The 15,511-nt window shown below is 40.8% G+C and overlaps 1 protein-coding gene across 1 annotated transcript in view; it reads right to left on the bottom strand.

The window, feature by feature from the left end:
- Window positions 1–3,061: 3,061 nt before the first annotated feature.
- Window positions 3,062–15,511, bottom strand: part of FAM241A (family with sequence similarity 241 member A) — a 50,597-nt gene continuing 38,147 nt past the window's right edge. The window contains exon 3 of the mRNA XM_040967352.1: window positions 3,062–3,176. Coding sequence (XP_040823286.1) covers window positions 3,123–3,176 — 54 coding nt within the window. The 3' untranslated portion in view covers window positions 3,062–3,122. The remainder of the gene's footprint in view (window positions 3,177–15,511) is intronic.

A 15,511-nucleotide genomic window follows, 5' to 3' on the forward strand; every position in this document is an offset into this window, starting at 1 on the left:
TCTCAAAACGAGCACACAATAGTTATGACTTGGGCCCCCGCTGGATTTCGAAAATCATTTTTCCTTTATGCTTCTGGAGGATGAGTGTGAGTTGGTGAATAGGAAGGCAAAAGAGAAGTCTCAAGCAGTGCTTCTCTTGGTCTTAAAACACCATTTGCTTTGTTGGATTTTAAGCTTTGCATTTGTTCTCTTAAGGTTAGAGTCTAATAAGTTCCAGAACTGTGTTGGTGCTTTAGGACACGGTTGCACATCCAGAAACAAGCACAGCGTCACGCAGTCTGCTCTACACACACCTGCCGGTGAATGAACGTGTACGTCACAGTGGACTTTAATCCACGGGCCCATTGTGGTTTAGATCTACGCTTGCGGGTGAGTGTGATTGAAAGGATTGTCTGCTTGTTTGACAGTTCATATAGTATGTTTGCCTTAGCCATAAAAAACCTCAGATTTGTGGAGTGCATTGTACTTATAATATAACATGTTTTATTTGTATTTCTATCTACATGCTAGATATAAAAAGTCTTCTAAAAGAGGACTTGTGAATACACAGATTTATGGATCTATAAAGTACATTAACATTTCTGTCTTTGTTATTTCGTTTTATGACACAGTTTCATAGGCTCTGGGATTCTCCCAACCTCTCCCCATGCCCTCCTTCCCACGGTGGATTCCTCCACATTGTTGCAATAGTACAGTTCATATCCAGTCATGATTCTTTTATTGCAACCATGTACCATGCACGGAGTCCAGCGTCTTATTGTCCAGATCAATTCAACAGTTTCCTTGGGAGACCAACCCTGGTCTGAAAGCAGAGCTGGCAGAATATCATCCTGTCCAATGAAAAGCCACAACACAATATTGACAACAATTTACAACATTATGGAGTGGATTGACATGAATTGACATGGTACTGAGTGACCAATATGTTAGAAAATGCAAGTTCTTAACCACATCCTGTGACTACTTCATTGACATTGCAATTTTAGTTTATACACAACCATCTGCTATACACCTTAAAATGGCTATAGGGTACTATTCAGCTGTCTTGTGTCGATTTTTATTTTTACATTTAGCAGTTTATAGTATTGAAGCATAATTTTTACTGAACTTGGTGAATTTTAGGATAGTCCAAACTGGCTTATAACTAACAAGACATGTGTTAACAATTGAGGCACAGAACAGCTTTAGGAGGGATGTGCAAAGAAATCTTCAATACCTTACTGAGGAGTAACTAATCTTTGTGTCCTACTTAGTAAGATATATGTGAGTCCAAACTGACAGTTTCCTGTCTGGTTCTAAACTTTCTTTATTGGTCTCTGTGTATCTAATCTAATTATTTTTGGGGGGTAGGGCCTCCAGAATGACTCTGATGGTCATTGCAACAGAGGGTGGAGATCCAAAGTTGGAACTAAGCAAGGACCAGAGAAAGCTTCCCTCCCAAGTCCCGAAGGAAGTTTACTGTTCTGTTTCTGAGGACATCTCAGGGCTTCTGGCCGTTGTTCTGATGACATTAGATCCTGTGAGGAAGGATCTGGGCATCTTCCATCCCATGTGGGAGATGCGAGAGGGAGTGGATGACCTCAGAGTTCTTGGCCTCCAAAGGCACTCCAATTCCCTGTGGTCTCCTTGGCAGTTGGGATATATAGTCCTGGCTGAGGATCCAGGAGTCTCCAGGGTTGGGGTACAAGCCTCCTCCTGTCCTCTTGCTCCACTCTGGGGTGCCCCCCTGCTTTGTGCATATGACCTCCTGTTAAGAGGTTGTCAGGATCGCTCCTGATTCCCACTGTATATCCTTATAGTTTTGCTAATGTCTAATGCTGATTTGAGTCTGTTATCTATAAGTTACCTGATATATTCTTGACAGGTTATTCTTAATATCTCCCTTACACATTCTTTTTTTAAATTTTAGCAGTACTAATCTTTTATTATTAATTAAGGGCAGAACAGAATACATTTCTAGATCTTCCTCACACATTCTAAGAAGGTGGAAGATTTCTCTGCTCTCCCAACCCATAATGAAATAACATAGATTATTAAAAGCATATTAGATTTTACAGTTCTTTGATATAGATCCTGAGCAGTCTGACTGTCATTGACTGTTGGTTCATTCGTTACATCACAATATCTTATTGCATGTGATTCGGGCTGTTTGAAGTTGAAATAATATTACAGTTTACAGGTACTATTTTTCGGATCGACATCATTTCATCTTAAATTAAGGCAAACATGTGGTATCTAATCTTATGGGATTGGCTCATTTCCCTCAGCATAATGGTTTCCAGTTGAGCCCATTTGGCCACAAAGAACTGCATTTCAATTTTTTTTATAATAGCTGAGTAGTATTCCATGGAGTAGATGAACCATGGTTTTCTTATCCAGTCTTCTGTTGATGGGTATTTTGGTTGCTTCCAAGTTTTTGCAATTATTGATTGTGCTGCTATGAACATAGGGGTGCATGTTGGTTTCTGGTGTAACAGGTGTTTTGGATATATTCCTAGGAGTGCTATTGCTGGGTCATACGGTGTGCAGATTTTCAGTTGTTTGAGTGTTCTCCATACTGATTTTGACAGAGGCTGTACCAACCTACAATCCCACCAACAGTGGAGAAGGGTTCCCTTTTCCCCACATCCTTGCCAGCAAGTGTTGTTGGTGGATTTTTGTATGTGAGCCATTTTTACTGGCATATTTGGCATAGTTTGAAATTATCATTTCAAATGGAATGATGGAAAGGAAGTTATGTCATGTTATTCTTCAAGTTATATTTGAAACTTGCACAATACGAAAGATGAAGGAAGTGTTTAGAATTTTATCATTAGGGAGAAAAATATTTTCTTTTCTTTAAAGACTTACTTTTTTATTGGAAAGTCTGATTTATGGAGAGAAGGAGAGACAGAAAGAAAGATATTCCATCCACTAGTTCATTCGCTGTTGGCTGCATTGGGTGGAGCTGTGCCGATCCGAAGCCAGGAGCCAGGAACCTCTTCTGGGTCTCCCACATGGGTGCAGGGTCCCAAGGCTTTGGGCTGTCCTCAACTGCTTTTCCAGGCTACAAGCAGGAAGCTGGATGGGAAACAGGGCTTCCAGGACATGAACGATGCAAAGTGAGGACTTTAGCCAGCAGGCTACCGCGCCGGACCCAGGCAAGACGTGTTTATTCTGCATTTCAATTTTCTCTGCTATAAAATATGGATAACAAAAGAACGAGCTAAAGAAATTGTGTGAAGATTAAATAATTAATACATTTAAGCCACATAATAAAGTACCTGGCACATATAATTACTATTTAAACTCGGGCTTGTAATATTTGTAGTTGATTATTAATTTTTAGATTAAGCGTGACTTTTATGTGGAAGGCTTTCCTAAATTTCCTAAAGCAAAGGCCTCCAACTGGTCTCTTTGCCACTCTTTGTCATGGCTTCAGTCACTGGTTTCCCATTTGTGATATTAGGGTTTTTTTTTTTTTCATCTCAACCTACACAGGTCTTATTTATTTTAAATATACTTAACTTCTTGTCAGATGTTGATAGAATTAAGTATAAATCACATACACTGAACTTCTCACATTTAAAGTAGAAACAGTGAAAATGTCACCCCAGGGGTCAGCCTTGTGGTGTAGTGCATTAAACCGCTGCTGCTCTGCCGGCATCCCACATGGGCACTGATGTCAGTGCTGCCTGCTCCCTTCCCGTCCAGCTCCTGGAAAAGCAGCACAATGTAACCCAACTTGTTCGGTCCCTTCATGACACCCACATGACAGTACCCAATAAAGCGCCAGGCTCCTGGCTGCAGCCTGGCCAGCCCCTGGCGTCTGCTTCTCTGCCTCTACCTCTTTATCTGTAACTCTGCCTTTCCAATAAATAAAATAAATCATAAAAAGAAAGAAAAAAACGCATCACCCCAATGAAATCTTTGGAAGTTTTACACTGCTTCATTTTCTATAGGTCTCTAAGTGCCCTCAAGGGTTTTTCTTGCTGCTCGATCTCTGCTAAGAGGGTCTGTCTCTGATCAACGCTCCAGTACCTGGTATGCCCAAGCATATCTTTATTTTAGGCACACTCTTGGATAAAGTCTTGGTTTGACGTGAAACTCTAGATTGAAATTCTTTCAGTACTTCAATTACGTATGCGCTTCTTGTAAACCGTTTTCATCCTTGCATGTATTATATGATCATGACGAACGTCTTTTCTGCCAGGAGACTGGAGGCTTAGGACAGGTGGAAGTCATGTTATTTTTGCTCATCGTTGTGCCACAGCCTCCAGCACAGTGCCAAATACCAGCCAGATTCCAGAATGAACTTTAGGGTGAGGCAAGATTACAAGGCTATGTGGGATCATGTTTTAGCTGGCCCCCACTGCCAGTTGAAAGTTGGAAATAAATGCAATAAACAGGAGAGTCATGCATGGGATTATGGCGTGGTGAAACCTGACAGTGGTGTGTCGGATAAAGCCAAGAAGAGGACATTGACTTCAGGGCTCTGGCGGCAGCACAGGCTGGATAATAGAGGGCTGAGCTCAGTGGCGGCAGGAGGAGCTCTCATCTCAAACAGGACAGTCTATGGTTATGTCTAAATTTCAGCTCTTGATGGATGGAAAGCAGGGGTTTCAGCTGGCTTAGATGAGGCCCGTGTTCTGAGCTATATTTTAAATGGTTTTAGCTTGCGGTGTTGTCAGCCTATTCAATGTCAAGCTGAAAATGTGGTTCATGTCAAAACTCGAGCTCTGGTGGTCGGTACGATTGGCCAAAGATGGCTTAGAGTTATCAAACCTACTACCCGCTTTCTGATGATCCACATGCTAAGGCTAGTTTTTATGCTGAAGGAAACAAAAACAAAAGCAAAAAAGAATAATATTTTAGAATACGTGAGAACTACGAAAAGTTTAAATCTCAGAGTTTATAAATAGTTTTATTGGAGCAGAGCCATGTTCACTCATTCTCTTACTGTCTATAGTTGCTCTAATGGCTGAAAATGCATAAAATATTTTCTATTTGGCCCTTTACAGAAAGTTTGTTTTTGTAAGCATGCATTACTGAGTTGCCAACTATTTTTACTCTTATAAGGCCATTTGGCCAGAGGAGGGAAAAAACCATGGAAAATAACTGGGTTAAAATGACAAAATGATAGAGGCCTGATTATGACATAGCAGGCTAAACAGGACAGTCTGTGATCTGCATCCTGCTTTAGGCTCTCAACAGGTCCACTACCATTGCACCTGGAAAAGCAGTGGAAGATGGACCCTGTCATCGCACGGGAGACCCAACTGCAGCCGCTGGTTCCTGGGTTTGGCCTGGCTTAGCCAGGACATTGTAACCCTTTCGGGAGTGAGCTCATGGATGGAGGATCTCTCTTTCTCTCTCTGTGAGTCTGCTTTTCTAAACAAAATCCAAAACACAAACAAACAAAAAACCCACATCTTTTATATATAGAGAAAAAAATAAAAATAACAACAGCTTTTAATCTCCTTTATATCCATTATACCTTTTTCTTAAAATTCTACCTTTTTCTTAAAATCTTCTGTTTTACAAAAAAATTATTTTAAGCCTATTCAAATATTTCAGGCAAGAATACATGTATTTACTCTTTGCTTGAAGACCAAAACTACAGATTTATAATAAACACTGGAACAATTCATTAGGTAATATCAAGCAAAACCTCACATAAATGAGGCTGACTTCAGGATGCAATGAGGAGTGAGAAACTAGGATCGTCTTTTTCAGCAAAAAGAAGGAGCTGTGTCACCTTTGCATAAAGGTCCAGATCTTGGCTTCAGGACTAACACAATTCAATTCAGTTAACCAGGAGCTGCCTTTTGAGCATGTTACTCTTCAACAAGAAAGGCCACTGCGTGGTCCAGAAAGCTGAGTGTGGCCGCCTATGGCTGTCGTTATATGGGAATAGCTCTTTACTATGAAGACATGTGAAGTCGACCAGAAAGCTTGAACTTGTCAATCAGGATGTTCTTTGCTGTGGGTAAAGTGAATAACTCTTGCCAAATCATGGCTTACTGATTCTCTTATTTGATACACCACATGGTTCATTATTTTTCAATTATGTAGCATGCCACAATCATAGACAATAAGGAAATAGCTTCAAAAGAGTTGTCTCTCTAGTCATTCTCTATGATGAAATGAAGGACTATCTATGGTTTTTTTTTTTTTTACTGAATTGGGAGGGAATCCTAATATCAGTATTATTAAATAGTTAACTCAGAAGTTGGTTTTTATTTTATAGAAAATGTCTTTTATTAATCCTCTTTCCCCCCAAATTTTGGGGAGTTCACCATGAGCTGACTATGCAATAATGCAATTCCTCAAAAGGGTGAACTCCCCAAAATTTTGGGGAAAAGAAGATTAATAAATTTGCCAGTCTGGAGAGTAAAGCTCTGTGCTGCTCTGCCTGGGCTGTTCTAAGAGGCAGAAACTCTGAACTGAGACTGGGGTGCCACATGCAAGGAAACAGAGGAACTTGGGGGCACTCAGATGAGGAGTAAGTGTTCTTTCTGGATAAGTGTTCAACTGGGGAGCCAAGTGATGGCTCCTCTGAGGATCTCCCACAGGAGGGTCTGAGACCACCCCTCCCTTTCTGGCAGGAACACTGGGCGGTGCTCTCTTCATAGGCATTCCCCAGGCCCCAGGGAGTAGAGCACTAGGGAGGGCTGGGCTGATGATGGGATGGAGCAAGGCTTCCATACAATTACCACAGCTCCAGAAAGCTACAGGAAAGTGACCAAGACTTTCTCATGCTCTCATGAGAAGTCCAAGTGGCAGAGTGGAGGCTTTGTGCTGTCAGGTGGAGAGGAAGCGGAGTTGCACAGACTGCCATCTTGTATTCTCAGGGGAAGAGAGTTGGCTCTAGAGATGCGTTTTTCTTCCAAAGAAAACAAAATGCAGTTACAGGGAGCTAAGGACATTCACCAAGGTCAACACTCCTGGGACAATAATGGGATGCTACCTGATGGTTATATCATTGAACATTAATAGTATTTTAATATTATCCTATTCAAATACAGAAGGGGTTTTATAGCCAACTTATCTCTTGCATTTGTTATTTAAGTTTTCACATGTTTATTTTTGACTTCTCCAGTGAGATTACAAGGTCCAACCCTGATATTGGGTATTTCTTAGACCTTTCAATGTCAACACTACTTTGCAGATGGCAGATGTTGATAAGTGTTTGTGAATGGATGAATCAACAGGAAGATCAAACCTTGCCAATAAAACAAAGAGGGTGAGTGCAAGAAAAACAAAGCAAAAATCTCGGTGCAGAAAACAAAACTGCTTCCCAGAGGTTCTTTTCCTGATGCAAATGTCTAGATAAGAAATAAGTGATGCATTCTTACTTTCACCATTATTCTGAGAAAATATTCCAGGAACCAATAAAAAAAAAACTTTACAAGTTTGTATTTTCTGTTCTTGGAGTTGAAGCAAGTTCTGTGCAAGAGAACGTGGAAGAAAATGAGGAAAACAGCGGCAGGCCTGGTGCTGTTGAGCAAATCCGAGCACTGGAGCAAGATTGGTGACTTTCAGCTCCAAATCCAGTTTTCACACAAGCTTAAATGTGGCCTCGACCAGCTGAACTAGGTGTAAGACACTTTGAGTTATCACAGAAGGCAGAATAGAATGTAAAGTACAAGACTTTGGGCCCTGGTGTTTATTTGGTCAGTTGGATTACAATTGGCATCATTACCCATCTAAAAGAAAAAAGGCAGGATTGTCCCAGCAGGTTTGGAAATTGTTCTACTTCCTGGCTTTGTTTTGGTGGTAGAAGAGCGACTAGGAAGGGAACTTCCTGACAAATGTTTTCAGGAACTCTAGACTTTAAGTAGACTTTCATAACCGATGCCTGGTAAGTGATTGATTGAACAAACAAAGGCATAAAAATCAGGTTCAAAGCAATCGGCAGTGATGGGAAGTTTACACTTGAAATAGTTACAACTGACCCGTCTATGACCTTCAGTTTATTTTCCTAACTAGCTCTGACACAGCCCTTGGAGCCTTCAGGCCTCCACAGACCAGGTGCAATCTAAAGAAAACACTTTGGCATCTGGGCCTTATTATCCTTTTTGTCACCCAGGCATCACCAAACTTACCCAACTGTGATCAACCTTGACCACGCATGCAGCTTTAATTGTAGCAAATGAAAATAGTTTGGAAATTTCCATCTTGAAAACCAACACCTTATGGAAAACTTTGAAAGCAATGGAAACTTGTTTATTAATATCCTTCACTGTTTATTTTTGCAGCTATTTCATTAGATAGATTATATTAACTATAATATAATGCAGGCAACAAATAGAAGGTACAGCATTAATTAGCATGGATTAAAAACAAGACCTTTTATTATTACAGTGTCCATGCATTGTGTATTTATATTCTACAAAGTAAATAAAGCAAAAATTCTGAATAAAAATATATGCCCATCACTCAGAGATTACAGCAGGCAACATTTTATTATATCTCTTGGAAAATGTCCATAAAATATACATAATATAATCTACATATAAATTAATAAGGATATAAATATAGAACAATGCATATACCAATAAATATGAGGGCAGTTTAAAAAGCTTGTGGAAAAATGGAATTAAAATACAAGCTTATTTTGATGCAAAGCATTTTTGAAAACCATACTCAGTGTTTTCATAATATATGTTAGAAATTAATTTTTGGAAGATCCCTCCTATTTAGCCAAAATCAGGATGTTTTTAAAATATTAGCCAACGATGTTGTTCTCTCAGAGTTAGATTAAATTGGCATTTGGGAATAGAGGAATAAGATAATGTGATGTCTCAGGGGCAAGACTCAAGTGGCATTTCTTTTCCTCTGCTATGTCTCCTGCTCATCGCACACACACGCTTGTAAGCCACAGATAGAGTAGCTTCCCTTTAAAGAATGGAGAAGAGTGTACAGGAGATATTCAGATAGTAATGTTCTCAAATTCTGATAAACCAGATCTCCCATAGGGAAACAAACAGGTGTTGCTGTCAGCGCAGTTATCAAGCCTTGTGAAGTTTTACACTCCAGAGAGTTGCCAGCTTCTGTTCCTTTGCCCCGAGAGGGTCTCTGGGTGATACACAGGTCTACTAAGGGGGCACCATGGATGGAGCTGAGTAGAAATGGGGGTTGCCAGGCTGGAGGACATATCTACGCATGATTCTTTTCCAGGGAATTTAGAGTTCTTCTGGGCAAGAGACTCATCTCTTCTCCCTCTTTAATTTATGCAATCATCTATTCATTTCTAATGGAATGACCTCTTAGAATTTACCATACCCATTGTGTCCAATGCTGCTTTATATGTTTTATTGCTCAGAGTAGTTCAGGTTTAGTTCCTGGGAGCCCTTTTGGTTGGCGTTTATATTGTCCCTCCCTGTAAGCGTATGTATTTGTGTAATTTTAGCACTTTTTTGCTTTTTGGAACTTTTTGGTATTTCAGTTTCATCTTGTATTTCTTCTGCCTAGATCCACAGCCAGCCATTTCTCTGGGGAGTCTTGATTTCTTATACAGGTGAATAATGCTAGAAATAAGGATCTGAGTGCTGGCATACTGGTGGGTCCTGGGGTGTCGTAGCTTTTAGGCCCACTCTGCTTGGAAAGTTATAAGTACATACCTGGTCCTTGCATACATATGTATATACATATAGTTATTTCTGTATTTATTCATCTCTAGTTACATTAAACCAAATACGAGTTCATGCTGATACCCTTTTCTCTGTATTTAAAGAAAAAAAGGGGCAGTAAATGATGTCTCATGTCAGTTTCATTTCAGTGTGCTATGATTAAATGTCCAAATCTACTAAAAACAAAACAAAAACCAGAAACAGTGTCTTAAGTCTGTTCTCTAGCCAGCTTCAGAAATTGCATTGAAAGCCAGTGTTCTGCTTAGAACAGAACCCTGCAGAGAACCACAGGAACAATAAGCTTTGGGGGAAATACGCAGATGGGACAACAATCTTGACTAGACAGCAGTGGAGATATAAGATGTAAGGCATGGATATGCTTTGAGGATTCATTAAGACCCTTGTCCTGATATTAACATTTGAGCAGTAACTGATGAAGATAAGTGACTCATCTGGAAGGGAGAGAAATTCCAGTAGGGTTTGCCTGACTTAATTTGGTGGAGCCAAGCAATATCACATAGCAGCAGTAAATAGCACTAGTATAACACCTGTAATTTAAGACAAGTGTTAAAGCATAGATCATCTTGCTTCTACCATTGGAAAAAAATAATGTCCTCATTGTTAGCCTATGGCTTTTACAAGCCAGATTCAGGGAAGAAAGGCTGTATTCAGGGCTGGTATTGTGGCACAGTGAGTAAAGTTGATGCCTGTGACATTGGTATCATATATGACACCAGTTTGAGTCCTGGATGTTCCACTTCTGGGTCTTCTGGGTCTTCCTTGGGTCTTTTCACTCATGTGGGAGACCCTGAAGAAACTTCTGGTTTAGCCTGGCCCAGTCCCTGCTATTGGAGCAGTTTGGGCAGTGAATCATTTGATGGTAGATACTTCTCTGTCTCTCACATTCACCCTCCCTCTTTCTTTGAGAAGGAGATAAAGAGAGAAGGATCTTCCATTTGGTGGTCTACTCCCAAGTAGCTTCAACAGTCGGTGCTGAGCCAATCCAAAGCCCGGAGCCTCTTCCTAGTCCCCAACTCAGGTGCAGGGACTCATGGCTTTGGGCCATCCTTGACTGCTTTCCCAGGTCACAAACAGGGAGCTGTATGGGAAATGGAGCAACTGACACACAAATTGGCATTCTGGGATTCCAGCATGTGCAAGGTGAGGATTTAGCCACTGAACCATTGTTCTGTGCCCTGCACCCTACCTTTTAAACAAGCAAGTCTTTTTTTAAAAAGAAAGGCTGATTTGATGTCAGCAATATGTAAGGGAAGGAAATGCTCACTGTATTTCCATTGCAGAGGGAACTGATTGAGAAGGTGGGTGGGCAGGCATAATGTTGTGAAAACCTGTTAACTTACAGCTTAAAAGCAAAAGAAAGATCTGAGGAGATCTGTATTTGGCCAACACATGAGCATCTTATGAACATATCTGGAAGCATAAACTGACAGTTCAGGAAAATGTGGCAGAACCAGTTTTGAAGTGTACTAAGAGATGGCACTAAAGATATGCCATAGCTTTTCATAAAAACTAATATCCGTAAATATCTGATTTAAGAAACCTCCACATTTTAGGCAGAGGGAATTACTTGGAAGGAAAGAAACTATGAAGAGGAGTCCAGGATGGAACAAAGTAGCCAAAGAAAGATATTAATATCCTAGTATGATTTAATATGTTTTCACAGACTAAAAAGAGAAAGCTTTAGGATATATTAACAATATATCTTTATTTTCATTATTTTAAAAATTTATTTAGTTTTATTTGAAAGAGTTACAGAGAGAGAAAGAGAGGGGTCATCCATCCACTTGTTCACTTTCCTAATTCTGCAGCAGCTTGAACTGAGCCCATTTGATCAAGGAGCCAGGAGCTTCCCCCAGGTCTCCTGTGTGAGGGCAGGGCACAAGGACTTGAGCCATCCTCTGCATCCTTCCTAGGCCATAAGCAGGATGCTGACCAAAAGTAGAATGGCTGAGACTTGAACCAGAGCCCATCTGCGATACTGGAGAGGCTTAGCCTGCAGTAGTACTCTGGGGCCAGCCCCAACAATACACATTTAAATGCAACAGAACAATCATCTTTGCTGGATTTTGTTCCTATTACATATAGAATAAATCTATGAATGTTGACTTGGCTGGGCTTCTCTTTCATTTGAGAAAACAAAAAGGTGGGAGGAATGGAAAAGAGTGCAAAAGAATTCTACTGGTTCAGAACTCAAAAGCCCAGAGTGACCAGAGTTGGGCTGGGCTGGAGTCACTCTAGGAACATATCACTGCTCTGCAGTGGAAGGTAGGAAGCTAAGGTAAGAAGCTGGAACTTGGAAACAGAACCCAGGCACTTCAAGGTGGGCACAAGCATCTTAACCACTAGTTTAAATGGCTTTTCCCTTGGCATGATTTTTGTTTTTGTGTTAGAGTACTAGTACTAGTAAAGACTATGGACTTTGAATAAAGTTATGGATAAAGTTGCATTTATCTTGACCAAACATTTTAAAGCGTGTATTGGAAATATAACATGGTTCCATGGATTAGTTTGAAATTTTATTTGGAAATCAAAGCAAGGTACTGTTTGTAATTCTTTCAACATGCCACATGGCGACTCAATGAAGTAAAATAGAGAATTAAACATTTTGGGCCTGACACAACAGCCTAGTGGCTAAAGTCCTCGCCTTGCACGTTGAGGATCCCATGTGGGTGCTGGTTTGTATCTTGGCTGCTCCACTTTCTATCCAGCTCTCTGCTTGTGGCCTGGGAAAGCAGTCAAGGATGGGCCAAAATCATGGGACCCTGCACCTGTGTGGGAGGCCTGGAAGAGGCTCCTGGCTTTGGATTGGCTGAGCACTGACTATTGCAGCTACTTGGGAGTGAACCAGGGTATGGAAGATCTTTCTCTCTGTATCTCCTTCATTCTGTAAATATGATTTTTGAATAAAAATAAATAAATCTTTAAAAAATTAAGCATTTTTATTGGAAAGTCAGATTTAGAGAGAGGAGGGAGAGACAGAAAATACAACCATACACTGGTTCACTCTCCAAGTGACTGTAACAGCTGGAGGTGAATGGATCTGATGTCAGGAGCCAGAAGCTTTTTCCAGGTCTCCCAAGAGGGTGCAGAGACCAAGGACTTGGACCATGCTCCACTGCTTTCCCAGGCCATAAACAGGGAGCTGGATGGGAAGTAGAGCACCTGGGACATGAACCAGCACCCATATAGGATTTCGGTACTTGCAGGTAGAAGATTAGCCTGTTGAACCATGGTGTTGACCTCAAAGTTAAACATTTTAAAAATTAATTTTACTTCGTATCTTTTTAAACTTGCCATAGAATTGTGCAATATGTTTACCCAGGAAAAGGGGAATAAGTGCACAGTGTAGTGGGAAGTGGGAAATGGACTAGAAAACATCTTGTCAATGACACAACATATTTCCTCTCTGTTTACCAGTATTCCTTTTTTTTTTGCAATCAATTAATCCATGAAGCATGTAAGTGAAATTAATAAAAAAAATTCACAAATATTTAAATCATAGGCAGTTGGGAACAGAGGACCATGATAGCATTCGCTTATAACTATCTGTCTTGTGGCAACAACAAAGTCAGTATTGTGTAGTGCTCCACAGATGAGCCTGGCATATTGAAGAAGCTTGTCTTTCTTATGCATGAGTGTTTATATGTATAATGGAAATGTCTAGTATTTGTTGAAAGCTTGGTGTATCCAAGGCACTAGAATAAGATACACAAGAATTAACTCAGTCATAACAGTGACTCTGCTTTACCAATGAGGGACTTGAAGTTTAAAGAGATGTGTATGTGACTTTCACAAATTTTTGTTAGTAAATGGTACAACGAAGGCTTAAACTGGAGTCTGACATAAAGAGATCTTTTTATGTGGAATTATGCTTGAACGCTGCGGTAATATTTTTTTGTACCCAAAGGAGAAAATCGTGCCTAAACACGGTTTAGTTCATATCTGGCTTGTGGCCATTGTCTTGCTTGGTCTTGCACACTCCTAAGACTCCAGAGATAAAAATAACACCTAAAATTACTCTTAGGGGCCCCCAAGATATGCTGGACTAACTGGAGAAAGCTCTTTATAAGTGCCTGCTGAATGACCAAATGTGGCTGCTACAGTCATTTGTGCTAAAAATAGAACGGCGAAGTCATACCTCAAGCCAAACTTTCAGATCATAAACCACTGACAATTGTGTGCCTGGGGGCGAGGGTGGCGTTGTAAAATATGAAGCTTCTTCCAGAATCTGCTCTGCCATTGAAAATCTCATTTCAAACGTGCTCCAAAAGTTTTGAGGATTAAAACTGCTCTAAGAATTTGGGAGCGATGTAAAAATTACTAAATAGTCTTACCCACATCTAAAATTAAATCTATCCAGCTCTGACGATGATTTGCCCTCATGCTCTGTGCTCTGACTGTTGACTTTATTCGTTTAAATGTTTTTTCAAACTGTTTATTTATACAACATGCATCTTATGAAATGACTCCCTCACCCCCATCTTTTTTTTTTAAGTGTTGGACTTTTCTACTGATCATTTTTTCTCTTATTCCTGATACCACCGAGCCTTGGAACCTGGACATAGTCTTTGACTAAAGCTTCATCAAATTGGGAGATCTGGGCTGGCCACACCAGGGTGGCCTGGTGCAATGGCTCAATTGGCTAATCCTCCCCCTTCAGGTGCCAGGATCCCATATGGGCGTTAGTTTGGGTCTTGGATGTTCCATTTTCCAGCCCGCTTCTTGCTTTGTGGACTGGGAAAGCAGTCGAGGATGGCCCAAAGCCTTGGGACCCTGCACCCATATGGGAGAACCAGAAGAAGCTCTTGGCTCCTGGCTTTGGATTGGCTCATTTCCAGCCATTCAGCCATTTAGGGAGTAAACCAGTGTATGACAGTACTTTCTGTCTCTCCTCTCTGTAAATCTACCTGCGTAATAAATATGAATAACTCTAAAACAAAAACCAAAACCAACCAACCAAACAAAAAGAAAGTGGGAGACCTGAATCTCACAATAGAAGCCAGGTGAAACAATAGCTAAGGCTGTAACCCTCAAGTTATTTTAACTTTCTTGAGCTATCTTGACAAGTGATTTCTTACCATACTCTAGAGTATGAGAGAGTTTGAGAAGTGACTAAGGAACTACAGAGGATGAGAAAAGATGCTGTGTCGTACTGCTCAGAAATATTTGGGGACAGCAATGTGGAGTACAGTAAAGCTGCTGCCTGCAATGCTATAGGCACTGGTTGAATCCCACTGCTTCACTTTTGATGCGGCAGTTGGCTAATGGTATCGGAAAAGCTGTGGAAGATGACTTAGTGTTGGAAATTCTTGGTGAACAAGGGAAGAAAAAGATCCCAAGGCACAAGAGGAGACAGACAGAGCACTGCAGCTAGCTGTGTGATGCAGCCAGCTGTGAGTCACCATCTTAGCACATCAAAAAAGGAAGAAACTGCTGCACACTTCATCGCTCAGAGCTTTAGCTGAGAGGGAATTCTGCAGTCACCCACTGATGTCTAATTCAGCCTGAGAAGCTGATTGTGCTCTTAGCACTTAAAATACTTAAGTCATTCCCCTCCCCCACAACTACAGAGCATCATATTCAGCAGCAAATACCGAGTAGTCAGAAGAATCTATATTCTTAGACGTGAAAGGAGTCTGTGGAAACCCATGTCACCACTGATACTGCCTCAGGGAGGAACTTACGGACCACACATACATGATTCCAACCTGGAGCATTAGTGGGGTTGGGGTGCCCACATAACCCACTGAAAGGGAGCACTTTGCCCACTTCTCATCCCTCGCACAAGGGCTCCACATGACAAGCAGGGAGGCGCCATCTTGACAAAATACACAACTCAATGTATCAGACAAAAAGTACAGTGCAGAGCCTTAACA

The sequence above is a fragment of the Ochotona curzoniae genome, unplaced genomic scaffold (genome assembly GCF_017591425.1).
Source record: "Ochotona curzoniae isolate NIBS_2020 unplaced genomic scaffold, NIBS_Ocur_1.0 scaffold_4506, whole genome shotgun sequence".
NCBI classification, from domain to species: domain Eukaryota; kingdom Metazoa; phylum Chordata; class Mammalia; order Lagomorpha; family Ochotonidae; genus Ochotona; species Ochotona curzoniae.